At 47.9% G+C, this 26380-nt stretch overlaps 2 protein-coding genes across 3 annotated transcripts in view; one reads left to right on the forward strand and one right to left on the reverse strand.

Moving 5' to 3' along the window:
* The window catches only part of KCNIP1 (potassium voltage-gated channel interacting protein 1), a 350066-nt gene that overhangs the window by 13697 nt on the left and 309989 nt on the right, over positions 1-26380 (forward strand). The gene's annotated exons all lie outside the window — the stretch shown is intronic.
* Positions 6444-17585, reverse strand: KCNMB1 (potassium calcium-activated channel subfamily M regulatory beta subunit 1). The gene is made up of 4 exons (XM_061188455.1): positions 17513-17585; positions 13887-14044; positions 11881-12052; positions 6444-6824 (listed from the first exon to the last, which is right to left on the reverse strand). Exons 2-4 carry the CDS (start codon positions 14018-14020, stop codon positions 6555-6557), a joined length of 576 nt encoding a protein of 191 aa, XP_061044438.1. The 5' UTR covers positions 14021-14044; positions 17513-17585; the 3' UTR covers positions 6444-6554.

Genomic DNA, 26380 nt, shown 5'->3' on the forward strand with positions numbered 1-26380 from the left:
AGCGCTTCACGTTCAATATTGCACTGAGTCATCACAAGCGCCCTATAAAACAAAAGATGTTATGCTCATTTTCCAGTTGAGGAAACGCGAGTCTCAGAGAGATTAAATAAACTGCCCAGCGTCACAGACAAGCCAGATTCGAACTCTCACTTTTCTGAGCTTTCCTCCCTGCAGGCTCCCTCTCCAAACACTAATGAAACATGTAGATTAGAACCAGAAGAATAAGGTTACACTAAGCTGAAACTTACCTCCCCCAAAATTTAAGAATAAGAAAAAGGCTTTTAAAACACGTTCTGAGAGAGAGAGTAAAAACAACTGACTCAGTAAATATAACCGAGTTTGCTTGGAGCACGTGATCTGATGGAGGGGCAACTGACACCTATTTCTGTTTGGGTTTCCCATCTTCCCCACAAGGTGAAAGACGACGTGATGGTCCAGCATGGCTAAGAGGCTCACAGGTGCTCAGAGGGCTCAGGCTACTCCAAACCAATGAGGTTTTGGCTTGTGGCTCAGAAAATTTCAGTTCCAGGAGTTGGAAAGAACCAACGGAGGGCATATAAAACGGTGTTTAAAGACACATATATATGAGATGTTTCCAAGACTACCACTTGCATGGCCGACAGAGTCACAGAAAAATTAGAGACCAAGAAAGTGTCACATAGCTCAATTTTTATTAATGATTGCAAAAGAAAATTCTAAAGCTATGTATAAATAAGCATGCTGTCAACTCCTGGACACATCCTAGAATGGACTATTGAACCAGTGGTTTGGGAACACTTGGGAAAAAAAGCAGGGTTGACTGAGAGAAGTGTGGGATCCCTGAGAAAGGGACAAGTCAGCCCAGCCTCTCTTCCATTCTGCTTTTTAATAGAGAGACCAGGTCAGGGATTGCTGTGGCCATAGCATGCCTGGTTAGTGCCAGGTATTTCATGGGCTGTGGGCTGGGTGATCACAGCGTCAGGCAGATTGTAGCCAACCTCATCTGCCTGTCCATCTTGGCAGTTTCCCCATCAGAATCTTTGCAGAGCTTTTTCGGATGCATATGGTTGGGCCTCACTCCACATCTGTGGACTCTTCAGAGGTGTGGCTCCAGGGAACCATTTGAGAGCCTCGGCTCCATGGGAAGGTATATAGAGGCACTTAAAAAGCTCTCAGTACTGAACTTGCCCTGCTGGGAATTTTCCATTTTTGATATGGGGCAGAGATTAAGGGGCAGGATGCACAGTGGTTAGAGAGTAGAGCCTGAAGCCATACTGTTCAGGTTTGAATCCCAGCTCTGCTATTTACTAACTGCTATTTACTGACTTCTGACCTGCGGCGAGTTAAATCTCTGTGCCTTCGTTGCCTCATCGTGTGGAAGTGGAGATAGTAATAATAGCCTACAGGATATTGTGAGGGCTAAATGGACCTTACATGTCAGGGTTTAGCGCGGACCCTGGCCTACAGTGCTCAACAGATGTTAACTCTTATTATTATTACGGATGATAGATTCTTGTTCCAGATGTAATTTGCTAAATACATCCCCAAATGGACGTAGCTACCTCCCAGTACAGTGAGTTATTTGTCAAAAGAGATGTTGACGTAGGTTGTTGCTAAAGGGGAATGTTATAGGGAGGGTTCAAGCACCAGATCAGAAAGTGAAGAAGCGCTAGATGATCTTTAAAGAACTACTGACCCTCAGAGAATATGAGTTTGCATTTGAATATAAGAAATCAAAGGAGTGTCAAAAAGTAGAGGCTCCAGAATTGACAGACGAGGGCTCAGGGCAACAGTCTCACTGGGAGTGGAGAGAGAAGATGAGTCTTAAAGCTGCAGATGCTAAGTAAACCCCTGTTTCTCTTTTATGTATATCGAGGGAGGTTGGTGTGAGATGTGGGAGATTATGGGAGATCGAAGTCTAATTGAGGCAGAAGGTGCGAGCTTTGGGATGAATCACCACCTTGGTCCAACATTCAGTTGGAGTTGATTGCTTTGCATTTATATACATCTCTTCCCCAACCTCCTTAGCATTTAAGGAAGTTAGCTGATGAGCACAGGCTTGATATGAGTGAGAAGGGAGAGTTGTGTAAATCTAGGAAGATGCTGAATTCTGTATTTGAATTGACATGACGAAGTTCCAGGAAATCACCTGTGGATAGGAAGATAGTCCATAAACTAACCCACCTGTGGAAGAGATAACCCGGAACCAGGAGAGATGGGGAAAATGGATGCTCTCCTCCTGGCCCCCAGTGGGAATCTGATGAAACTTAGAGGAGGGTTTTGGATGTGCACAGGGCATGGCTGGGAAGAGCAGGGGGACCCTGTCTGTCTCTGGACTCACCAGGCCAGCAGTTCTGAAGCTATCTGGTCTCAGAATCCTTCTACAATCTTAAAATATGTTGGGACTCCAAAGACATTTGGTTTATATGGGTTATATTAACTAATGTTTACCATTTAGAAATGAAAACTCAGAATGTTTCATTTAAATGAATTTATTTTAAAATAACAATGGTATACCCATTACATGTTAACAAAAAGACCATATTTTTATGAGAAATAATTACATTTTCAAAAGAATTATTGAGAAAAGTATCACTGTTTTCCCTTTTTGCAAATCTCTTTAATGTCTGGCTCAGTAAGACTGCTGGCTTCTCATGTCTGCATTCAGTCTTTTGTGATATCACATGTCACATAAGCTCTGAAAAATTCCACGTATGCTGGTGAGAGAATGAGAGCAAAAAAAGCAAATAGTATCTAAATAGTATTATAAAAAGAGTTTTGACCTTGCAGTCCTCCACTTTGAGAACCATTACCCTAGAGTGTAGTGAATTTCTTCATGTCTTCCTGATTTTCCTTTGGTCTTACTCTTTTCCCTACGTGTGAAAGGGCAGTGGCTGGTGAGGTATAAGACAGCTGCACTTTGTTCAAACTGTATCTTTGCAAATATTTCATATAATTCAAATTTCCCCAAATGCAAAAGACATTGGCTATTCTTATGCACCAGCCTGGACTGCCAATTAGTAATAGAGTGAATGCAGTCTACAATCCACACACCCAAGGAGTTTTGAAATTAGGAGGAGCTTTAGATGAATTGTTGATGGGGGTCGGGGAGGCTGGCATCATTTCAGGAAGTCACAAAAATTGAGATTTTATTAATATTTTTACATTGCATTATTTTGAATTTGCATAAATTACATTCTTCGCTGTGGAGAAGGAAGCCCTTGATAATGGTAGGGGAGGAGGGAGAAGGAGCGTCAAGAAGATGATCAGCTCCTTGAAGGCAAGCACTCTCTGCCCCTCCTCCTCCCCTTGCCGCTGATCTCCACCAGGCGATCTGATTTGGGGGGTTGCAGGAAGCGATCCAGGTGCACCTCTTCAGGTGTGTCACTGGCTCAGGAGAGAAAAAGCAAAAGCAGTGGAAGCACTAGACTTCATTAGCAGAGTGATTTTTTTAAGAACTGATGAGGGCTCTCTGCTCCCAGGCAGCCATTATTCCAAAACCATTTTCCTCCGTGTCTAACTCCATCATGCTTAAATGCCCATTATGTCACTCTCATCTTGGCCACGAAGTTCTTCGAGCAACAGGCAGGTATGGGATTTGATAGAAGTGGGCCAAATTCGTTGACAGGAGGACGACATTTGTCTCAAGCAAATGAAGATCATTGTTAATAATGCATGGAGCAGTGGGGTGGGCATCCCCAGGTACTTTTTGCTAGAAGGTCATGGCCTTTTCCCCGGCAGGGGCTGTTTGGATAATCTTGAGTTTCTGTGTATTTCAGCCCCAAATGCAGGTGCATGGAAAGCATATGCAAAGGAAGCCCTATAAATGAGACTCATGATGGGGACTTTTTTCTTCTTGTAGATTCCCGTGCAGTTGTAAGAAATAACACAGACAGGTCCCATGTACCCTTTACCTAATTTCCCCCAAAGAACTATAGGACAGTACCCCAACTGGGACTTTCTAGACTCACAGGGCTCTTGAGAAGTCCCTGACCTCAGAAGGAAGAAACTCCAGGGAATGGTGTGCTACCTCCCCTTGGAAGGATTGTCTTCAGTAAGAACCTGGAGGATGTGAAGCTGCATCAGGGATCCCTGGCTGCAAGTGACAGAAGTTGGTGCAGATTCCAGGTGTTCCCCCAGATCCCTGACTTACATGAGGACACCATGGGGTTTCCGGGATGCAAAACTGTTCCTTACCTGGCCCCCGGGTCTTTGGGTGGATGGGTCCCTCAGCCCTTCAGCTGAATCAGCTCAAATACTGTGGTTGACAGGCCAGGCTCTGGAATCACCCAGCCCAAGGCTTGATTCCCAGTTCCTCACTTACTATATGGTTGACCTTGGCCAATGATCTCTTAGAGCCTCAGTTTCTCATAATATCTTATATAGCACTTACCATGTGTCAGTCGGTATTCTAGGAACATTATGCAATAACTCATTTAATACCATCAACCCCCAAAAGGGAAATATTATTATTAGTTCCTATTTTGCAAGTGAGGAAATTGAGGCACAGAGAGGTTATTTGCCCAAAGTCACCCAGCTAGAGAATAACAGTTTTGGGTATTTGAAGCCAGGCAGTATGCATCACAAGTCCACATATATAAACCACTGTCTTATTTTGCTTCTCCTTATCTGTGAGGTGGGTTCAGTAGTGCCTCACTGAGTTTTTACAAGGCAAACTGCTTAACACTGTGCCTGGCATGGAATAAATAAGCACCAATAAATGTTAGTTAACATTTTTGTTGGTATAATTTCTTCTGGAAGTTTCTGAGTATTCATTACTTGTTACTGTTATAACAACAGCTTCCATTTTGACCACCTACTATGTGTCAAAACTTCATTAGCCCTCCCAACTACCCAAAAGGGGGAGTCTCTCTTTTATAGATGAAACGAGTGAGAATCAGGGGGATGCAATCTGGCGGAAGTGGAGATAGGATTCACCCCCAGGGGCTGCACCTGGAATCACAGCTCCGGGAGGAGCTTCAGGGACACCAGCCTAACTTCATGTCCAGCTCAGGACTGGAACTGACCAAAAAGTCATTGATTCATTCCAAAAAGCCCAGTGACAGGACCCTGGTTCTGTACACCATTGGTTCTCATGCTCCAGCACAGGTCCCCTCCAGCCATTGTTAGAACACAAAGTGCTGTCCATCTCCTCGGGACCCCATGTAACCAACCTCCCCCCACCGCACCGCCTTGGGGTTTCTGGTTCAGTAGGGCTGGGCTGAGGGCCTGAGAATGTGCATTTCTCACAAGCCTCCATAGAATGTTGATATTGCTGGTCCGGGACCACACTTTGAGAATGACTGCTCTAGGCCAAGTTTTTGGAGTGGTAATGGTAGAGATGACAGCTTCCCCCAATTATCCCCTTTCCAAGACTGAGATGGACTTCCCCTGCAGGGCCAGTGCCTTGTATTTATCTGCATTGTAAATCATAAATCCCCATCTCTGCGGTTACCTTCCCTCCATATAAGGTTCTTAAACTTGTGTGTTCTCAAAAACCTGTCTCTGATTGGAGCTGAACCCCTTCCCTAGGCCACTTGCATCTGCTTGGTGATGGGGAGCTCACCCTCTCAAACTTCCTTCGAAAGTAACATCTACTGTTACTTTTCTGATTAAAAACAAACACAATGAAACCAAACCTTCCTAGTGTTGAAAATTTAGAAAAGTACCAAAAATAAAAAGAGGGAAGAAAGTTACAGTTAACCACCATCCCACTGTTACTACTTTGATGTATTTTAGTATTATTTCCTTATAGTCTCTTGTTATTTTTTATATATTTGGTTTTTTTAAGTTGAGGTATAATTGATATATAAGATTATATTAGTTTTCAAGTTCGTAACATGATGATTCGATATCTGTAGTATGTGTTGCAAAATCATCACCACAATAAGCCTAGTTAACATCCATCTCCCCACAGTGACAATTTTTATTCTTGTGATGAGAGCTTTTAAGATCTACTCTCTTAGCCCCTTTCAAATACGCAATAAAGTATTATTAACTATGGTCACCACGCTGTACGTTATATCCCCATGGCTTTAAGACCAGAAGTTTGTACCTATATTTGTTAATATTGGTATAAAAATGTATATAGCTCTGAGAATCCTGAAAACAAGCGATGTTCTAAGTGTGCTCTGTCCATGAGGGCTGCTGTTGTTTTCAGAGTGGAATTCAAAGAAGGAACAGAGGTTTCCCAGGGATGGCTTCCTGGGTGGGACCAGCAGGTCTTTGATCCAACTGCCAGGACACAGGCACAGAAGTCAGAATCACTGTCATCAGTGCAGTGGACAGTGGCACAGTAGGAAAGAAGTTTGAGTCAGTTGAGCGGGGACAGGGAAAGGAGAGCCATCACTGGTTGGCCTTGCATTCTCCCGGGTCCGGGGAAGCCATTGTACCTTCTTGAGCAGGAAATGACTTAACAAAATTTCCCAAAGACCATCCATGCAGCAGAAGACAGAGTGTATTGGAGGGGGGAGGGTGGGAAGGCCGGGGGAGGAGGCGTGGGGACACAAGTGAGGAGCAGCCCGGGGACCCATCCAGCCCCTGGTGGCCCGAGCAGTGAGGTGGTGTGGATGGGGCTACTTCTGGGCTGCCAGGATGGAGAGGGACTGGTTGATCTTCACCATGACGATAACGAGGAGGCCACCGGTCAGCAGGAAGGTGGGCCAGAAGAGGGAGAAGAGGAGGGTCTGGGGACCGTAGAGGCGCTGGTACAGGACACTCGTCTCATTCTCCCGAGTCGTGGAGAAGCAGTCGAAAACCTGGCGCTGGTGGAATTTGGCTCTAACCTTCTCCACATCAGCCCGGGCCATCTGGTAGTTGTCCAGGCTGCCTGGGATGTAGGAGCACTGTGGGGAGAAGCAAGAGCACCCGTGGGGCTGGACATCCCTGCTTCTCAGCGCCCGGCGTGGAATAAAGAAGAGCGTCAGCTTTGCAGTCAGGCCCCTGGGTGGGAGCCAAGACTGTCCAAAGCTTGGCAGGCTGCACGTGGCGTGGTTCTAGAAGGTGTGTACACAGTGTCGTTTGGGAGGGTGGTGGCCTTGGAGCTGCACACCTGGAGATAGGGACCCCAGCTGGGGCCCTGGCTCTGCTCCCATTGGCTTCAGAACCTTAGGCAAATGGCTTACCATTCTGAGCCTTGATGTCTTCATCACTGAAATGGGTTAACAGCAATACCTTTTTCAAAGGAGTTTATTAAAGAACTTCAAACTTATCTGTCTAAGGAGACCAATGGGGGACACAGGCTGAGTGGGCTCTATATTTTGATTCAGGGCAGAGGTCATACACTCAGCTGTCTACAAAGCTCAGGCAGGTAACGTCCACAGGTGAAGAAGGGGGGGGGGAATAAGATGACAGGCACCAGCTGACACTTGGTGTCAGGGGATGGGTGGTCCTGGTGAGATGGAGAGAGCCAGATGCATCTAGACTGGCAGTCATCACTCCATCTGGACAACTGATGCCATGCCATCGAGAAGACCTACTGTAGCCAGACCTCCAATATTTTAAGGGAAGCCGGAAAACCAGATTTTAATGTGGACTCTCACAATTTTAAAATATTGGTGAAAATTTGAATTGAAAACCCTTTGAGGTCTAACTCTGCAGTGAGCCAAACAAAAGATGTTGGCCAGCTGGTATTTGACACTGAGATTCAAAGGAAAGAGAGAATGCATTTAAAAGAGCTTCGTGCAGGCAGAGCCTGGGACACGTTTAATTCTGACACTGATCGTTGTGATTAGGAACATTCCGGCCTGGGCAGATGAGGTCCAGATGGAAAGCTCCGCAGAGAAGGCACAAAGTGGAGACCCTGGTTTTCTCTCTGTTCCGTGCTGGGAGGTCTGAATGTTGCTTATGTGAGCCTCCGGCAGATGTTCTGCGAGAGTGGTCCCCCGCACGGCCTCCACAGCAGACTACCTGGAGGGCTGGCCATAAGCACAGGCTCCCTACTCGCTCTGAATGGCTGAGGGTGGGGCTCAGCAATGGGGTGATTCCTCCATGCACTAAAGTTTGAGAACCGCTGCCCTCGTCCAATCACGTCCAAGATCAAAACGAGTGACAGTGTTGAGCCAGCTTCTCCCCAGGCCTGGGTTGCTCCCTGTATTTAAATGAGGTCCTGCCCCAAAGCTGCCTGCCCTGACAGCATTCAGTCCAGCAGTACAGAGAATGGTTACATCACAGCTCTGACAGCCTGGGAAGTGGGAGAGCTGCATCCAGATGTAGATCCACGTCCTCAGCCAGTCAGGGAGCAGCTGAGGCTGCAGAGAAGCTGGCTCCTGAGGAATCTGGCATTCAGAATTGTTGGGTACTATAGGGTCCCAGTAGCAGGTGGATCCAGAATCCTGAGCTCAGAAGGCCTAGTCCTATCTCCCCAACGTCTCTGACTGTGACCTTGGGTAACCTAGCCCACTGAGCAAAGGTGTGACGATGGAACCAGACAGGCCTGAGTTCAACCGCAAGTTCCAAGCTGTGTGACCTTGGCAAATGTCTCAACCTCGCTGAGCCTTGTAGATTGCGTTTGTGAGGGTGTCTGCCTAGCAGAATTGTCATGGCGGTTAAACAAGATGATGCACGTTAAGCGCTTAGCGCAGAGCCCAGGACAGTACGTGCTCAATAAATGGAAGATGCTATTAATAACAATAATAATATTGTGACTTAACTATGAAATTACAACAATACTCCTTCTTTCCCTTAAGGAGGGGCCTATGGACAAGCTCCGAAGTGGGGACTTGTGCCCATCCTGGGGTCCCACTGTATTCTTTGCCAGCTTGGGATTACTGTAGATCCTTTATGTTCTCTAGACACTGGACAGGAGTTTACTCTGCAGAGCCAACCTCAGAGGCCTGGGGCCCACTTGCATCCTCTCTCCCCTGCCCTGGGTCCAGCTAACCATGAGTTGTCTAAAGGACCTTAAATGATCTAGCCTCTCCCCCAAGCCCTGCAGTGTCACTGTCCTCAGCATAGACCGTGGGAAGGGGCTTAGAACCCCCCCAGGCTAAGTCTCATGGAAGAATCCAAGAGTGGGCTGGCGACACCCTTCCTCATAGTAGGGGTTGGGGGAGACAGCCTTGCCAGGCCTTTCACAAGTGATTCCAGAAGACACCCAGCTGGCCTGGAGCACTGGCTCCTTGCACGGCAAGGGGCTGAACAAAGGTGGGAGGAACAGCTGGTGCACCAACCCAGCTGTTTGGCAAAACCATGAAGGCCACTTCCACCGTCACGCCAGAGTGGCAACCTGCCATTGGCACCACTCCTGGTCGTGCCTGGATGCTATGAAATAAAAGATAGAATATCCAGTGGCTGCCAGGGCTGTCCTTCCAAAGCCAGACAGAGGCATGTCTCACAGGCTGCTGACAGCCCATTAGGGAGAAGATCTGGCCTTTCGCTCCTCTGGCAGCCTCAGGACCGGGGTGGCAGCCTGCAAACCAGGCTGTTCCCAGCCCCCATTGCACCAGTGATCACTTCTGCCTGTCTTTGAAAATTTGCTTCTTGATCCTTGAATAAATCAGGGACCCCTGGATGCCAAAGAAGAGGCAGGGGTCCTGGGAGGAGCTGATTCAGGTGGGTTTGGAGGCTCTAGCTCCATCTGGCATGGCCGAGTCATGCTAGTGATGACAGAACAAGTCAGAGCACCTTGCACTGCCCAGACCCACTTCTCCAAGACCACCTAGCACTGTCAGTGATCCCACTGTCCCCCCAGGCACCCTTCCCCTTCCCATCCCATCAGCTGCCAAATTCTGACTGTCAGCATTCATCCCTGCCCAAGCTGTCCCAGGTGTTTGCTGTGGCCCTCACCTCTCTCCCCAGTAACTGAACCCCACACTCCTACACGTCACTCTGATCATGCTGCCAGGACCCCAGATCCTTTAAAGACTCCCAGCTGCTCACAGCAGTAATTCCCAAGGAACCTTGGAATCACCCGAAGAGCCCAGAGATTCTGCTTCAGTGAGTCTGGTGTGGGACCCTGGTTCTAAGTCCCCCAGATGGATCTAACCCACAGACAGAGGTGAGGAACCCCAGCTTCCCTGATCACATTTTAATTCCACAGTTTGGTAGTCCTTGGCAGGGAAGACAGGCACACAGCTTATACAGTGTCAGAATATCATTAGTATTTCCCTTCTTTACGGTTTGCTTGAATTTAAATCCCTGGTAATCAGTAGAAACTTCCCCCAGGAAATGGTGGAGTCTATTAGGAGTTGCAAATGACTTTACTCCCTGTTAAAGCCAGCACCACGAGCATTATTTGGTGTGAGGTTTTTCCAGGCAAAGCTCTGGCCTTTTGATGCAAATGCAAAGGAACTTCATGTGTTCCCAGCCCAGGTTGATGAGAGACCAGCCCTGGTGGAATCAGAGTCTCTTTCAAACTGTGTACCCAGTACATCCACCCCGAGCCCAGACGGCCTTGGCATTTGCTCTACGTATTTGCAGGGCTACATGGGGAAGACTAACCTGCACATCTCATATGGTTGAACCAGTGTGTTTTTCTGTAAAATGGCAATTGTGGATAAGCGTAACCCTTCCTCCATCTTTCCTTCCCAGTTTCCTTCCTTATGCTGAACTGTTAAAGCTCAAAAAAAAAAAAAAATCCTGATTGAAAATAAATGCCTAATCCCATTCTCTGTAAAATGGTTGCTTCATGTGCTTCCCTAACTGTGCTGTGTCAGGGAATGCTGGAATTCAACCTTCCCTCCTTCTCTCCTACTGTGTTGTGCTTACTATCACTCTCAGACACCCTTGAAGACTGTCCTTTTTGCAAAAAAAAAAAAAAAAAATTTCAAGAAAGTGTTTTCTGTAATTTTTTTAAATATGAGAGCTAATTACCTTCTATAACATGTAGTATTCTTCATTAAAGTTTTTCTTCTCTCAAAAAACAAAAAAAAACTACAAAAAAAACCCCCAGTTTAGTTGTCCACTTTGGTAGTGCGGGGGGCTTCTGAGAACAGACCCTAGGCTACCTCTGAAACCTTTTCCCGCTACACCCCATCCTGTGGCATTGTCTGTGCCAGTGCTGGAATCTCTCTCTTACCCGGCCCTCCCTCCCCGTGCCTTGTTCTCTGCCTCCCCTTGATATGTATGTCCCCCGCCCCGTATTTCTGTGTAACCTGTACCTGCCTGATTTTTAACCCAAATGCCTTTCTGATACCCTCACCTCAATGTGCTAGGAAATGTCACTCCCTCCTTTAATGCCCAGAATTTTTTTGGTTCCTCCCTATGGCACCGATCCCTCTCTACTAGGTGTTACTGCACGTATGAGCTCTCTCCTCTTGAACCCAAAGACCCTAACACAGGAAGTGCTCAGCGATGGCTGAATGAAAGAGCGAGTGAATGAGTGAGTGAAAATGGGCCAACTTATGTTTCCTATGGAAAGGGCTACAATGGTGGATTTGGGGTGGGGGGTGTTGAGAGGCAGTGATGGGAACATCTCCCAAGTGTCGGCCTCCAAAGGTTGCTCCAAACCTGGGCCTCTGGTTTCCTAGAGTTGCAGGTGGGAGTCACAGGGGTTCCTCTCTGTGGGGTCAGCTCTGGGTCTGGCCTCTCACGTGACTCACTTTACAGGATGAAGCAAGACCATTAACAGCTTCTTTGTCGTGCCTGCTATCCACCCAGCATCAAGCTTGGTACATCATATAGTCCCTGACTTCATAACAGCGCTTCAACAAATGTAGAAACTGAGGCTTAGAGGGGCCGCGTCGGCTGCTCCCACCACACAGCTGGTTAGTGGCAGGTCTGTCTGACTCCAATGCAGAAGAGCTAAGTCTGTCTGGACCTCATACCAGCTGTGGCCCCTGGTCAAGTGGGTTTATCTTTCCCGGCCTCCGCTCTCCAGAGCGGGGATAGGGAACCAGCTAGGGACAGGCGCACACGCCTGCCAGGGGTAAGGGGATGTGTACCTCGCCCCCCAGTCAGTACCTGCTGGTTCCGGTCCCGAGTGTCCTCCGTGTGGTACAGCACGGCCCACCGGCCCACGGATGACACGTTGACCCACAGGCACGGGTACTGGGGCACTCTCTTGCCCTCCAGCTCCTCCTGGTCCCTGATGTTGGTCTCAATCAGGTGACACATGGATTCCTGGGTCCACACGCTGGGGAGACGATGCACACACATACACATCTCAGAACCGGGATGGCACAGATTGCCCAGTGTGAACCCCTTTACAGAGACCCAGGGCCGAGACCCTCAGCATCTGGCACTAAAGGAGCGTGACCCCAGAGTCCCTGGGCCCAGGGCAGGAATCGTAGAATCCGAATATCAACACTTTTGGGCCTTTTGGACAACATCTGCATAAGTGGTTCCGGCCCTGGCTGCTCACCCAATACCCTGGGGCGCTTGTGAAGATCGTCATGGCCAAACCACACCCCAGAACAAGTGAATCAGAATTTCTAAGGTAGGTGGGCTCCAGGCCCTGGTGCGTTTTTAAAACTCTTCACAGTGATTCTGATGGGCAGCCTGACCTCAGACTCCTTATCCACAACATCTTCATCATGTAGAGGGCGGCAGAGAAGTTCAGAAAGGTCGAGTGACTTTTCCAAGGCCACACAGGACCTGAAGCCAGGTATAGATGGCTTCAGAATCTGTGCCCTTTCCTTTAAAAAGAGTAGATGGAGAAAGGGCTTGATTTGTCTCCCGAGTGGGGAAGATGACGGGGATGGCGCTTAACCAGGAGAAAACGTGTTGGAGGCACGTGGCTGCTCTGAGCGGTGCCTCACTTGGTAAGATTCCGGCCTGGAATGTCTCCAGTGCTGGAAAAAGTGGGGCAGGAGCAGGCCCGGCAGAGGATGACAGGCTCAACAACACACCAGTGGATCGATTGTGACTCATCTCCCATTTACCAGGCAGGAGACACATTGCCAGACTGAGGGGGCTGCCAGCCACGGGAACGCGGCCAGAGGCAAGGGTCTGAGACTTATCCTAAGATCAGGCTGAGAGAACTGAGTATATTTGCTCCCATTAGAACATGGATCAGGGACTTCACAGCTTTTCCTTTAAAAGCTCAAGTGGTTGACATGTCAGGCAGAAAAGGCATGGGACATTCTCTGAGATTCCAGAGCAGAGCTCCAGGGGAACAGTTTTTTGGCTCAGTGTAGACACTCCCTACTTATCAGAAAGGCCTGCAAATGAAATGGTGTATACAGTTGAGGTAGTGAGCTCCCCATCACTTGAGATATTCAACAGGAAGATAGATGCCCACTTGACTCAGAGGTTTGTGAAAGAGAGCCAAAATGCAGATGAGCTACAAAATTCTGTGACTCTCTGATTCCTCCTGGGATCAGACTCACACTGGGGCATTTGTTCTGATCCTTGGCTGTTTCTTTCTTTCTTTTTTTTAATTTATTTTTATTTTTGGCTGCGTCGGGTCATAGTTGTGGCATGCGGGCTTCTCTCTAGTTGAGACACGTGACATTCTCCCTAGTTGTGGTGCGTGGGCTTTTCTCTAGTTGTGGCGTGCGGGTTTTCTCTCTCTAGTTGTGGCATGCAGACTCCAGAGTGCATGGGCTCTGTAGTTTGCGGCACACAGGCTCACCAGTTGAGGCGTGCGGGCTCAGTAGTTGTGGCGTGCGGGCTTAGTTGCCCTGCCGTATGTGGGATCTTAGTTCCCCGACCAGGGATCGAACCCACGTCCCCTGTATTGGAAGGCAGATTCTTAACCACTGGACCACCAGGGAAGAGGTGTTGGCCTCCTTGGCTGTTTCTTGTGAGAAGGGCCTCCTGCCTCTTTTACGCCCAAGTTCCAGAATTCCAGACGTGCAGGGCCCAGTCCGGCCTACCCTCCCTGCACTTGAACCCTTGACCCTAAGAATGAGGATTGTCCAGACCTTCCTGCCTGGTGTGAGGGTCAAGGGGAAGGGTAAGAAGAAGCCTGGGGTTCCCTTAGGGGAGAGGCCGGAGGATGGGGCCAGGCCGGGAGGGTTCGGTACCTTTTCTGGTAGAGGGGCAGCACGGTCGTGCCAAGGATGTAGTAGGTGATGACGGCGCACACCACCATGGCCACACCCAGGCAAAGGGCTCGGGTCTCTCCCCGCTTCTGGGCCATCACCAACTTCTTCCCCATGTCCACAAGGGACAGCAGTCATTTCTAGGACCACAGAGGCAAACAGACGTGAGATCAGCACAGGTGACAGGTAAACCACAGAAGGGAGGACAGGTGAGAGAAGAAGGTGTTCAAATATCAACATCATCTTTACTTTTATACGGAACTTGGCAACCTCAGAGCGTTTTTTTGACCCCATGTAAGCCTCCCCCCAGCTCTGAGAGGCAAGTACTATCATCCCCATTCTACAGATGAAGGACCTGTGGCTCAGAGAGGTAAAGTGACTGGCCCAAGGTCACACAGTGTGTGACAGGCTCAGTAGTGGCCCCCAAGATACACATGTTCTCAGCCCCAGGATCTGTGACCGTTACTTTACATGGCAAAGATTTTAAATTAAGGATCTTGAGATGGGGAGATTATCCTAGATTATCCATGTAGACCTAAATGTAACTGCAAGGATCCTTATAGGAAGGAGGTGGAGGGAGATTAGACACAAAAGCGGAGAGGGCGCTATGACCGGGGCGGCTGAGATTGGAGTGATGTGGCCACGTGCCAGGGAGTGCGGGCAGCCACCAGAAGCTGGAAGAGGCAAGGAATTATGGATTGTCCCCTACAGCCTCTGAAGGAAGTACAGCCCCGCTGACACCTTGATTTAGCCTTGCCAACATCTTGCTGATTTTAAACTCCTGGCTTCCGGCACTGTGTGTAAGTAAATTTCTGTTGTTTGGGGCCACCAAGTTTGTGGTACCTTGTTATGGCACCGATAGGAAACTAATACTGGAGATAAATTAATATCCTTCCTGCAGAAGTGGACCGTCTGTGCTCTTTCTCCTAGGATACTTGTCTCAGAACAGCTTGGAGTATTTCACAGTTCTGCCAAAACAGTCTCACAGCAGGGCCGGCTGGGCGGGGCCAGCATGCAGAGAAGGGGCAGCAGGGCCCCCAGAGGGCAGCCATAGGCATTGGGGTGGCAGGAGGTGTCTCCACTACCGGGACCCTGTAAGAGCCTCCTCCTTGCTCCAAGCAAGGGCAGGAGGCATTACGTGGCCTCAGCAACTGCTCTCTTATACGGGGACTTGAGCCGCCCTGGGCCAAAGCAGATTGCAGGGGAGTGACTGGCAACTTTCTTACTTCCCCCTTCTTGGGCCGGAAGCCCCTCGTTTTTCTTCTGGGAATCTGCTTCTCCCCAGGGCAAGCAGGGCCCCTCCCTCCCATGCTGGGCTCACTGAACACCCTCCAGGAGTGTCACTCTTGCCACCCGTGTGCCGCCTGGAGCCAGAGGTTCCTGGCTTCTGTCCTTGTATGGATTTCCCATCCCTCTGTGCATTGCCTCACAGCCTGTGGTAAATTCCTTTGCTGGTGTTTTGTTTGTTGTTGAAGGTAGCAGTTCTACCAAAGATACAGGGGCCACGGGGCCTTTCTCTGTAATCCCTGTTGTAGGGGAAATTTTAGCCAGACATCAGGAAGGAATTTATTTTCCCCACCAGGTCCCTAAAGTAATAAACCTAATATTTTTATGAATTAATGTGTATCCAGGAGATAGGCATTATCAGTCCAAAGGGATTTTTCAGCAAAGTGCTTTATTTTCTACTCAGGCTTCTCTCCTAACTATTGGACTGTTTCAAGTGTCCAATCAGAGATGCTTGACCCCCTGTCCTCCCCACTCCAGCTGTTCCCCCTCCCCTAGTGTCCTAAAGAGGAGATTCCAGGGTCAGATACCAAGGTTACAGCCCTGTCACTCCCTCCAAGATGATTGACTCCCTCACCCAATGATGACTTTTCCTTCCACATTTGGGGCACTGAGAAGTGGGGTTTCCCTACATTCTAACAGACATTACGAACTCACAAGGGAAAAAATGTTCCCTTGACAAAGAAAGACGTTCTGTTCAATTCTCTTCCATCCTATTACTTCTGTCCTTCTGTCTCTGCGTCTTGTGGGAGTGGGACAGCCCACATCATTGTTTACCTGGGGCCAGTTTAACAAGCCCATCCACGTTTTTGCAGGTAAAGGAGCCAGCCACCTGAGGATGGGCTAAAAGCCCACATGGCCTGCTTCCCCAGGACTGTCTACGGTCACTGGCGCCTGGCCCCAGCCCCAGGACTATGGAACACAAGTCTCTGGGGCCAAAAAGGAATCTTGCCTTGGAGGGAGGACCTAGGCTGAGTGCTCACAACAAAACCAGTCCTTTCCTGGGAGAGTCGTGGCATCCTTGAAGGGGGGAGGCCTGCCCTGCCTTCCTGGCTAATCAGCCCCCAGGGGCACTGGCCCTTCTGCTGCACAGCTTCTTGTATCCTTCCAGCCTCTGGGCACTTCCGAGGCTAGGGAAGGCGGGACCCTGGGCTACCGGGTCTGAGAACTCAGGAGGAAAAGAGATGGGAGGCTCCCTGTCACAGAACAGTCTGGAATCTGCCACTCGTTCAAATCCCACCTGTGTGCAATGCTCTGGTGAGACTGTGGCCCACACTGAAGGAGTAGGCTTCAGAGTTTTGATAAATCCTCCTAAGACCACGCAGGATAAAAGAATGGGGAGAAGTTATGGATGCAGATATGGTCATAGGATACAACATCCACAGTGAGAGCCTTCAGACAGGAGGAAGGTTGGGAGCTGCTGACATCCCCTGGGGTCTGGACAAGAAGAAATGGGTTGCAGCTGTAAAAAGAGGGATTTCAGTTAGACTCTAAGAAGACTATCTCAGTTTTGAGAATTGCTAAATATCTCTGGACTTTGGGGATATAGCTTCCCATTTAGACCTCACTAGAGGTCTGGGGTGGATTTAGGAAAGATGAAGAAAGGCCAAGCAAGACGGGATTTTGGAGGGTCCTGTGTGACCTGGTATTTGGGTTGACCTCCTTTTCCTTAAGACGACAGGGCATAGAGGACAGTGTTTAAGGGTCTGGTGGAGTGAGGGACAGGGGGTGTTTTGAGGTCATCAGACATGGGATCAAATCCTGGCTTTGCTACTTAGCAACCTTGTGACTGTAAAACGAGTATGATAGTACCTGCTTCCAAGAGTTCTGACAAAGAGCAAATGATGTACCGAACATCATGTTTATCACAGTGCCTGGCCCAACGCAAGCCCTCCATAAATATTAACTCTTGCTATTAACAAAGAAAACCCTGAAGGTTTGGATCAGAAGTCCCCAGTGCTCTTGCTGGGCCTGTTTCTGCCCTACCCCCTCCCCTGGTGACAAGTGCCAGGACTGGTCCTGATCTGCAGGCTGCCTGGCTGCTCTGGGAGCTGAGACCTGAGGGCCAGAGCACTGAGTTACTACAGTGACTGGGCCATGGAGCGCCCACCCCTACCCTTGGCCCCCCGAAGGCCACCAGACCACGGGTCCAGCAGTTCTAGTCCTGAGTGACACAATATCCGCTCCTCTGGAGCCCAGAATCCTGATGGACAGCCCCTCGAGGGAGGGAGTTCCCACTGCCAGCCTCCCTCCACGAAGATCTCCCCCCCAGCCCCAGCCTCTGGAGAAGCCACTTCCCCAGTGCCCTTGAACTTGGTACTCACAGTCTCCCCGGTGCCCTGTGAGTCTTCGGCAGACACTTTTCTGCCTGGCCCCCAGCCCCCACCCCAAAAGAGGCCGCCTGAGCTCCAGCAGGAAGTTTGGGCTCCCAGTCCGTCTCTGGGGAAGCGGCCTTTGGTTCCCATCTGAGACGAGCCTCCATGCCCAAACATGGTCAAGTCTGAGCACACAGCCCCAGGACACAAAGTCGGGAGAGCAGGTACCCAGCCCAGAGGAGGGCAGCTGTTACCCAGGCCCCTGCACCTGCAGTTCCCAGAGTCTAGTGGAAAACAGATTTAGCAAAACAGACAGCAAAACTGAGAAGTCAGGAAAGACCATATGGGTATATCTGGAGACATTTCTTCTTCACTCAGTCTCTTCTCTGAGCTGGCAGAGAAGCCAGGAATAGAAAATGAGTTTCTTTTTGTTGACATGGGGGAGGGAGGAGGAGTTGAAGCTCTGAGGGGTTGGGCTTGTCAGCCGCTGAGGGGCTGGCATTTCCCCGTTAGAGCAACCAAAAACCCTTAGCCTTTGGCGTTTGTGTGCTGTGTGACCCTGGGCAGGTCACAGCACCTCTCTGAACCTCAATTTTCCCATCTGTGCTCTTGGGATTTTTAAATCTTACTTTGTTCAGGGTAGTGATGAGGGTTAGAGATGGTGGAGATTTGGGGCAGGGGAAAAGAAACTCACCTTTTAAAGACCAACCAAGCAGAAGCTGGGAGCAGTGAGAGATTGACCGCTGCTTCCAGCCAGCCATGTCCAGGAATAGCCTTCTTGGCCCTATGGCCTCCCAGAGACTGTCAAACTGTACATTTTGGGTTCATGGGCAGAGACTTGTTCCCATCAATAGGAAAGACAAGCAGCAGCGTTTGCAGGCAAAACCATGCTTCCCTGCACTTCTTCATCCTTAAAGTGGTTCTTGTAAGGATTAAAAAGCAGTGACAAAAACAAACCCCGTGTATTGGGCCTTCCCTAAGCATCAGGCATGATGCGGGTGGTTAGCATGTCTCTGCCCCACACTTTACGTGATGGTCAGTTGAAGAAACTGAATCTGAGGCTCAGAGGCCTTAAGTTACTGGTCCACAGTTACCCTGCTCTAAGGGCAGGAGCCAGATTCAAAGCTGGCCCTTCCAGATTGCAGAGCCGGGGCTCTCTCTACTGAGCCTTGTGTTTCTCTAAAATACAAAAGCTCACCTCAGTTATACAGACACCTGCCACGTGAGGTTCTGGTGGTCACCTGAGTGCCCCCAGCTCCTGGGGGAGGTGAGCACAGCCCAGCCATGCCTGCTGAATGTGTTCTAGCCCCTTCCTCCCTCCTGCCTCGGCTGCTGTGAGGCAGCCAGCCCAGCAGGCCATGAAATGAGAGCGGTGTTCAGGCCGCTACGTACTCTCCAGCACTTAGCTCCCTTCCCCTGCCCCTTTCCTAACTGAATGCTATTAACCGTAGAGTAAATCGTCTATATAACGGGCATCACAGCAAAGGGGGTCTCTTAAGGCCTCAGACCTTACAGATACTGCATTGTCAATGAAGGACACAGGGCCTGGAACGCATCCCCAGAGGAGTGATTTTCCAAGATGGTCCTTGGCCCCCCCCTACCCCCCCCACCCCCCCCCACCCCCCGGGAGCCAGAAGATTCCTGCCCATGAACTCATGCAAAAATGCCAGTCCTTCCTTCTGTTCCCCTGGGGGAGAGACACAGATGGCCTTTCATATGACTAAAGGGCTACATTTAACCAACTAAATGAGGTATTAAGGGTTATACGTTTGGAATTTATAAACAAACACTAGCATTCTTCCCAAGGTACTTTCCCCCCTGGAAGATAGGAACAGGCAGGGAAGGAGGGTGCATCCTTCTGCTGCATCAGAGCTAACCCCTGCCCAAAGACTTTGACATGCCTTGCCCTTGAGGGTATGTGGGTGGAAACCCTGGTCCCTGGTTGGCTGTGGGGTTTGTGTGGGACAGATGATTGTAGGTGGAAGGTGAGGAAATAATGATGCTACAGCAATGAAGACTGGTACTTTGCACTGGCAAAAAGGATAAGAGATCACAAAATCACTTCCCCAACTTCAACCTTCCAACAACCTCATAAGGTAATAAGCACTGCAAGCTCACAGTAATCCATTCAGGTAGAGATTTTTCTACCCATTTTATAGAGGGGGCTCACTGAGGTTCAGAGACGTTAAATACACTGCCCAAGGCAGGTTACTTTGCCTCTCTGCGCTTCAGTTTGTCCACCTCTAGAATGGAGATACGTATAGGTAGCCCCTCAGTGTTTTTTGAGGAATAAGAGATCATCTGAGCTACCTGACACATAATGTGGCAGATTGCATTTTCCCAGGATGGCTACAGCAACACACATCCCATCCCATGTGCTCTTCTTTCATTGTGACATCGACCTTCCTCCATCAAGAAGGGGCATCTTTGTCCCCTCCCCCTCAACCTGGGAGAGCGTTGTAACTGTCTTGCGGATAGAATGTGGAGGAAGTGACACTGTGATTCCCAAGGCTAAGTCGTAAACAGTGGTACAGTTTTCACTGGGCACTCTCTCGCCGGACACTGTCCTTGGAGCCAGCCACCATATTGTGAAGAAACCAAGAGGCCCATGTAGTTGTTCCACCTGACAGCCCAAGCTCAGTTCTCAGTTAGCAAACAGCACCTCCCAGGTATATAAGTGAAGGAGCCTGCAGATGACTCCAGCCCCCAGCCTTCAAGTCCCCAGCTGAGGCCTCAGACATCGGCCAGCATTCTGCACCCTCTATGAATTCCACATCCACAAAACACATGAGCAAATTAAATGGTTGTTTTATGCTCCTATGTTCTGGGAGGATTTGTTATGCAGCCATAGTAACTGGAACACGTTGTAAGTGGTTTGGAAGGGGGACTGTTATTATTGCTGGTGACAGTGGTAATACAGAACCAGGATTAAAAAGCCTGAGATTGCTGTACGACATGTGATGGGGGAGCTTTAGAAATGCTCTGTACACTCTTCTATCAGGTTGTTCACTGCTGCACAAAAGGAATAGAAGGGCAGTGATATAGGAAGGCATTTTCATTTATCAAGCAGCTACTGTGTGCCAGGGCGTGATCCACATACATATGCAAAAACACATACACATATACATGCATATGTGTATGCATACACATATACACACAAACACACATATGCATACACATATGCATAATACACACATATGCACACGCATATATATGTGTGCACATATACACTGGTACGTGTGTACACATATACTTACACACGTGCATTCATACGTATGCACATATACACACGTATGCATACACATAATGCAAACACATCCATGTGTATATACACACATCCATATGTACATATATGTGCACATGTGCGTGTGTGTGCATACACATGTGCATATACTATGCAATACACATATGCACATATATACATATACACATGCATACACATACACACATACGCATATACAAACACATATACGTATGCATATGCAGATAGACATAGACACACGCACACATACATATGCATATACATATACACATGTATGCATACACATACACAAATACATACACACATACATTCCTCTGGGCAATCCTCACAAGAGGTCTTCTTGTTTCTGTTATTCACCCAAGGTCACTCCCCTGGCATGTGATGTTTTGGAGCCGGATGTGCACCTGTGCTTGCTGGCTCCACAGCCCGTCCTTGTCCCTCCATGACTCCCCCAGATGCTGTTTTCAAGAGGACCAACATTTCTTTATGACGTGTGCTTCAGCTGCTTTACAAACCCCTTCTACTCGGTCTATAGCCCTTTCTGGATTGTGTATCCACTTACTTATGTAAACCCTTTCAAATCAATATCTATTCTGTGCCGCCACTTGGGATAATAAGTCCCATAAATCAAACTGGCAACCCGTGTCCTGAGCCCCTGCTGAGGGTGTGTCACTGGCTGAGTGCTGCCGGGGGGAGGGTGTGAGTAGCTCTCAGCCCTAGATAAGCCATTTGCTCACAGACATTTGAGGGTCTGCTGTGCAGAGGCTGTGAATCTGCCACTGTGCTGACCTGTGGGTCAGATGTGGCCCCTTCCCCGCAGGGGAGCGAGGATGGATTTTTAACACGGCGAAAAATCACAACAGAAAAGATAAAATGACATGTTTTAAGGGGGAGAGAGTAATGAGGAGCAGAACAGATCACAACAAAAGATTTTTCAATAGAGTTGAGCAGACAAATGATCAATACAAAAACAGATAATTAAATGCCAATATTCGAATCAAATGACAAGGCAAGCCCTGCCGGGGAACAGGACAGGCTCTCTCCCTGTGAGCGAAGGGCTATCTCGCTCCTTTTTCCTGACTCTTCTAGCCACTTTTTCCCCTCGCTGCGTTTTTCTTACTTAACGACAAGGCATTTTAGCCTGCTGTATTGTAAACATAATTGTAAGCAGCTTGAAGTCCTCTTTGAAACAAGGAGGAACATAAGTCAAGAGCCCTGCAGTCCATCTGTGTAGTAAGGTGGGATTTTTTTTTTTTTATGTCTTTTCCTTTCCGCAAAATCATCTAAGCTCACTGTGGAAAATGTGTACAACAGAGAAGGGCAGGAGGAAGATGAAGGTACAATGATAACCTCGCCACGCCATTCGGAGGGAATTGCTGGTGAGGGGAGGGGCCATGCATCCTTCCAGACACTCATAAAAGGGTGCAGGTGCTCTCCCTCCAGAGAGCATGCCCTCTCTGACCCCACCTGCTAGTGAGCTCTTCCCTTCCAGCGGGACTCACTCCTGGGGTCCTCACCTCACCTCCTGTGCCCCTAGCCACCCCGCTCAGCTCCTGGGCCCGGGTCAGTGCTCTGATTTAACATGCTCAGAGCACTGTGTGCACCGCCTCCACGGCACTTCCCCTCTGTAATTTTACATTTATTTGCATGCATTCTCCATTAACAGGTCACCCCATGGGGATGTACGCTTCCTGAGATCTGGAGCAAGAACTGTTCCTGCTCACTGTCACATCTCTAACACCCAAAGGAATAAATAGAGAATCTTGGAATTTTGCTGTTGTTTGTTGTTTGGCTTGGAAAAACAAAAATCTCTTACTTGAAAAATTTTTTTTACCCTCTTAACCATGTTTTTAGTGTACAGTTCAGTGGAGGAACTATATTCTCATGGTTGTGCAACTGATCTCTAGAACGTTTTCATCTTGCAAAATTGAAATGCGGTACCCATTAAACAACTGCCCGCTTTCGGCTCCCCCCAGGCCCTGGCAAACATCATTCTACTTTCTGTTTCTGTGAGTCTGACCCCTTTAGATACCTCATATAAATAGAATCATACAGTAATTGTCCTTCTGTGTCTGGCTTATTTCATTTAGCATAATGTCCTCAAGTTTCTTCCATACTGTAGCATTTGACCAGGAAAAAAAAAATCTTGCTTTTTACTATAACACAATATTATAATCATTTTCCCATCCCATAAGACATTTTTTAAAGGTTGTATAATATTACATTTTATGGGTAAACCATAATATATTTGATCATGCCATTGTGGGATATTTAAGAATGGTGCCTTTTGTGTTTCCATACAAATTGTGAAATTTTTTGTTCTAGTTCTGTGAAAAATGCCAGTGGTAGTTTGATAGGGATTGCATTGAATCTGTAGATTGCTTTGGGTTGTAGAGTCATTTTCACAATGTTGATTCTTCCAATCCAAGAACATGGTATATCTCTCCATCTATTTGTATCATCTTTAATTTCTTTCATCAGTGTCTTATAATTTTCTGCATACAGGTCTTTTGTCTCCCTAGGTGGTTTATTCCTAGATATTTTATTCTTTTTGTTGCAATAGTAAATGGGAGTGTTTTCTTAATTTCACTTTCAGATTTTTCACCATTAGTGTATAGGAATGCAAGTGATTTCTGTGCATTAATTTTGTATCCTGCTACTTTACCAAATTCATTGATTAGCTCTAGCAGTTTTCTGGTAGCATCTTTAGGATTCTCTATGTATAGTATCATGTCATCTGCAAACAGTGACAGCTTTACTGCTTCTTTTCCAATTTGGATTCCTTTTATTTCTTTTTCTTCTCTGATTGCTGTGGCTAACACTTCCAAAACTATGTTGAATAATAGTGGTGAGAGTGGGCAACCTTGTCTTGTTCCTGATCTTAGTGGAAATGGTTTCAGTTTTTCACCATTGAGGACGATGTTGGCTGTGGGTTTGTCATATATGGCCTTTATTATGTTGAGGAAAGTTTCCTCTATGCCTACTTTCTGGAGGGTTTTTATCATAAATGGATGTTGAATTTTGTCAAAAGCTTTCTCTGCATCTATTGAGATGATCATATGGTTTTTCTCCTTCAATTTGTTAATATGGTGTATCACATTGATTGATTTGCGTATATTGAAGAATCCTTGCATTCCTGGGATAAACCCCACTTGATCATGGTGTATGATCCTTTTAATGTGCTGTTGGATTCTGTTTGCTAGTATTTTGTTGAGGATTTTTGCGTCTATGTTCATCAGTGATATTGGGCTGTAGTTTTCTTTCTGTGTGACATCTTTGTCTGGTTTTGGTATCAGAGTGATGGTGGCCTCATAGAATGAGTTTGGGAGTGTTCCTCCCTCTGCTATATTTTGAAAGAGTTTGAGAAGGATGGGTGTTAGCTCGTCTCTGAATGTTTGATAGAATTCACCTGTGAAGCCATCTGGTCCTGAGCTTTTGTTTGTTGGAAGATTTTTAATCACAGTTTCAATTTCAGTGCTTGTGATTGGTCTGTTCATATTTTCTATTTCTTCCTGGTTCAGTCTCGGAAGGTTGTGCATTTCTAAGAATTTGTCCATTTCTTCCAGGTTGTGCATTTTATTGGCATATAGTTGCTTGTAGTAATCTCTCATGATCCTCTGTATTTCTGCATATACTCTTCTAATTTTTAATTTAACATTGTACTATAATCATTTTCCCTTATCAATACAAAGTCTTCATGACAATATTTTTACTGTCTGCATGACAGTTAGAAGGCAGAGTACAATTTACTCAACTATCTCAATTTTATGCCCAAATTGTTCAACATAAAGATTACTTCCCATTCTCCAAGTTATAAATAAGGCTGCACAGAACATCTTTATGCAAGTAGCCATTTCTGTAATTTTGATCATTTCCTTGGAATAGATTCCAAGAAGTGGAGCCAAAAAAGTATAAATGGTTTTTAATATTCTAGGTACTTATCATCAAGATGCGTGGCAAAGGAGTGCTGCTTTGCCTCCAAGGGCCAAGATGAGTGAGATTTTCAGCAGTCGCCTGGATGCAAGCCTTCCTGCAGGGCCCCCCAGCTTCCCGTGGCTCCTCTTGCTTTCTGGTTGGCCAGGCCGGGAGCTGGAATGAAGCACCGGCTGGGCAGGCCCTTCCTTGGGCTGCAGTGTTAGCTCTGTGATCAGTGGCTGAGGGTCAACCTTGTGGTGGACACCAACTGACTCAGGCCCCTGTGATCTCTTACCTCTTGTCTGTCAGGATAGCGTGTCTCCTGGACCAGTGACATTAACCACCTACACCCTGAGCGGGGGAGCAGGTGGGACTGCCAATGACCTCCCATACCAACCGGCTCTGCCAACCCCTCCCACCTGCGTATGAGGCCCGTGCTCATCCATGATTCCAAGTGATCCTCATGGAAACCCCACGCGCTTAGCAACACTGAGGTTGGTCCCACATCCAGATGGAGACTCTGGGCTCAAAGTGCCCCCACCTCCCATGGGGGGAAGTTGCTGGGGTCTGAGGGTGTGGCTGGTGGTCTGAGGGTCGCACCACAGACCAGCTAAGAGAGGCAGAGCCTGTACGTGATGGCATGTTGCTAGTGGGGGCCCAGCAGGCCCTGTGGTTAAGGACCCCAGGCTGGATCTGTTTCCCTATCACGTTGTGTGATGAGAGAGATGGGGTTGCAGGTGTTTCCCCACAACTAAAGAGGGAGCAGTTGATGTAAATGAGAGGAACATTTATAGATCTACGGAAGGGCAGGAATTTAGAAAGAAAAAGATAGTAACTGTGCTGACTGACACTTTAATTTTTCTCCTATTAATGAGAGTAACCAAAAAAAAGAAATTCTTTTTAAAACATACCATGGAAAGAAAGAGGTTAAAAAAATCATCCACAATCCCACTCCTCGATCACAGCAACTATCATTAGGTTTGTGAGTTCTCTTCTAGGTTGCTTCCCCCCTGCCCCTCCCGGCCTTTTTTCTCTTGTAATGCATCTTTTTCAAAGCTCTTTCCCACACTCTGATTTTCTGTACCCAGTGTGGGAGGTTGGACAGGTAACATCTTCTCCTTTGAATAGGTGGAAAAGGGAGGTCCAGGGAGGTGGCGAGGCCCCCAGCTAACATGTGAAGGAACCAGACCTCACCTGTCCAACTCCAGGGCCGGGGCCAATGCCCTTTAATAATAATAGTCTGCTCCAGCCCAGGCACTTGGCATTCACTTTCCTATATAATTGTCACAACAACTGTGCAATAGGTACTGTCATCATTCCCATTTTACAGATGATAAAACTGAGGCTTAGTGTTGGAAAGTAACTTGCCCAAGGTCACACAGTTAGGATGTCTGTAGCAGGGATTTAGACAGGGCGTGGCCTGTCTCCAGAGCCCATGGTCTTAAACCTATGCCCACCATGTCTGCCTGCATGGTGAGACCCATATGTCCTCTCCTGGTCTTCGGGGTCCTGCACGACCTGGCTTTCGTTCACCTTTTCCCTTATTGCTCCCTGCTTCCCACCAAGCCACTCCACTCCCACTAAACTGAACTGCTCTCAGTTCCTCCAGTGCTCCGTGCTCTACCCCAACATCTAGGCTACTATTGCCAATAATGTGCACCTCCCCTCATCCTACAGGTGGCTTAAAAGCTACCTCCTCC

The sequence above is a fragment of the Eubalaena glacialis genome, chromosome 4, assembly GCF_028564815.1.
Source record: "Eubalaena glacialis isolate mEubGla1 chromosome 4, mEubGla1.1.hap2.+ XY, whole genome shotgun sequence".
Lineage (NCBI taxonomy): Eukaryota > Metazoa > Chordata > Mammalia > Artiodactyla > Balaenidae > Eubalaena > Eubalaena glacialis.

Bases quoted from the DNA above. Each gene is read 5' to 3' on its own strand.
- KCNMB1 (XM_061188455.1), bottom strand. From the start codon at position 14,020: ATGGGGAAGAAGTTGGTGATGGCCCAGAAGCGGGGAGAGACCCGAGCC. The intron at 12,053-13,886 runs GTACCGAACCCT...TCGTCTCCCCAG, and splicing joins CTGCCCCTCTACCAGAAAAG to CGTGTGGACCCAGGAATCCA. The intron at 6,825-11,880 runs GTACTGACTGGG...TTCTCCCCACAG, and splicing joins CTCGGGACCGGAACCAGCAG to TGCTCCTACATCCCAGGCAG.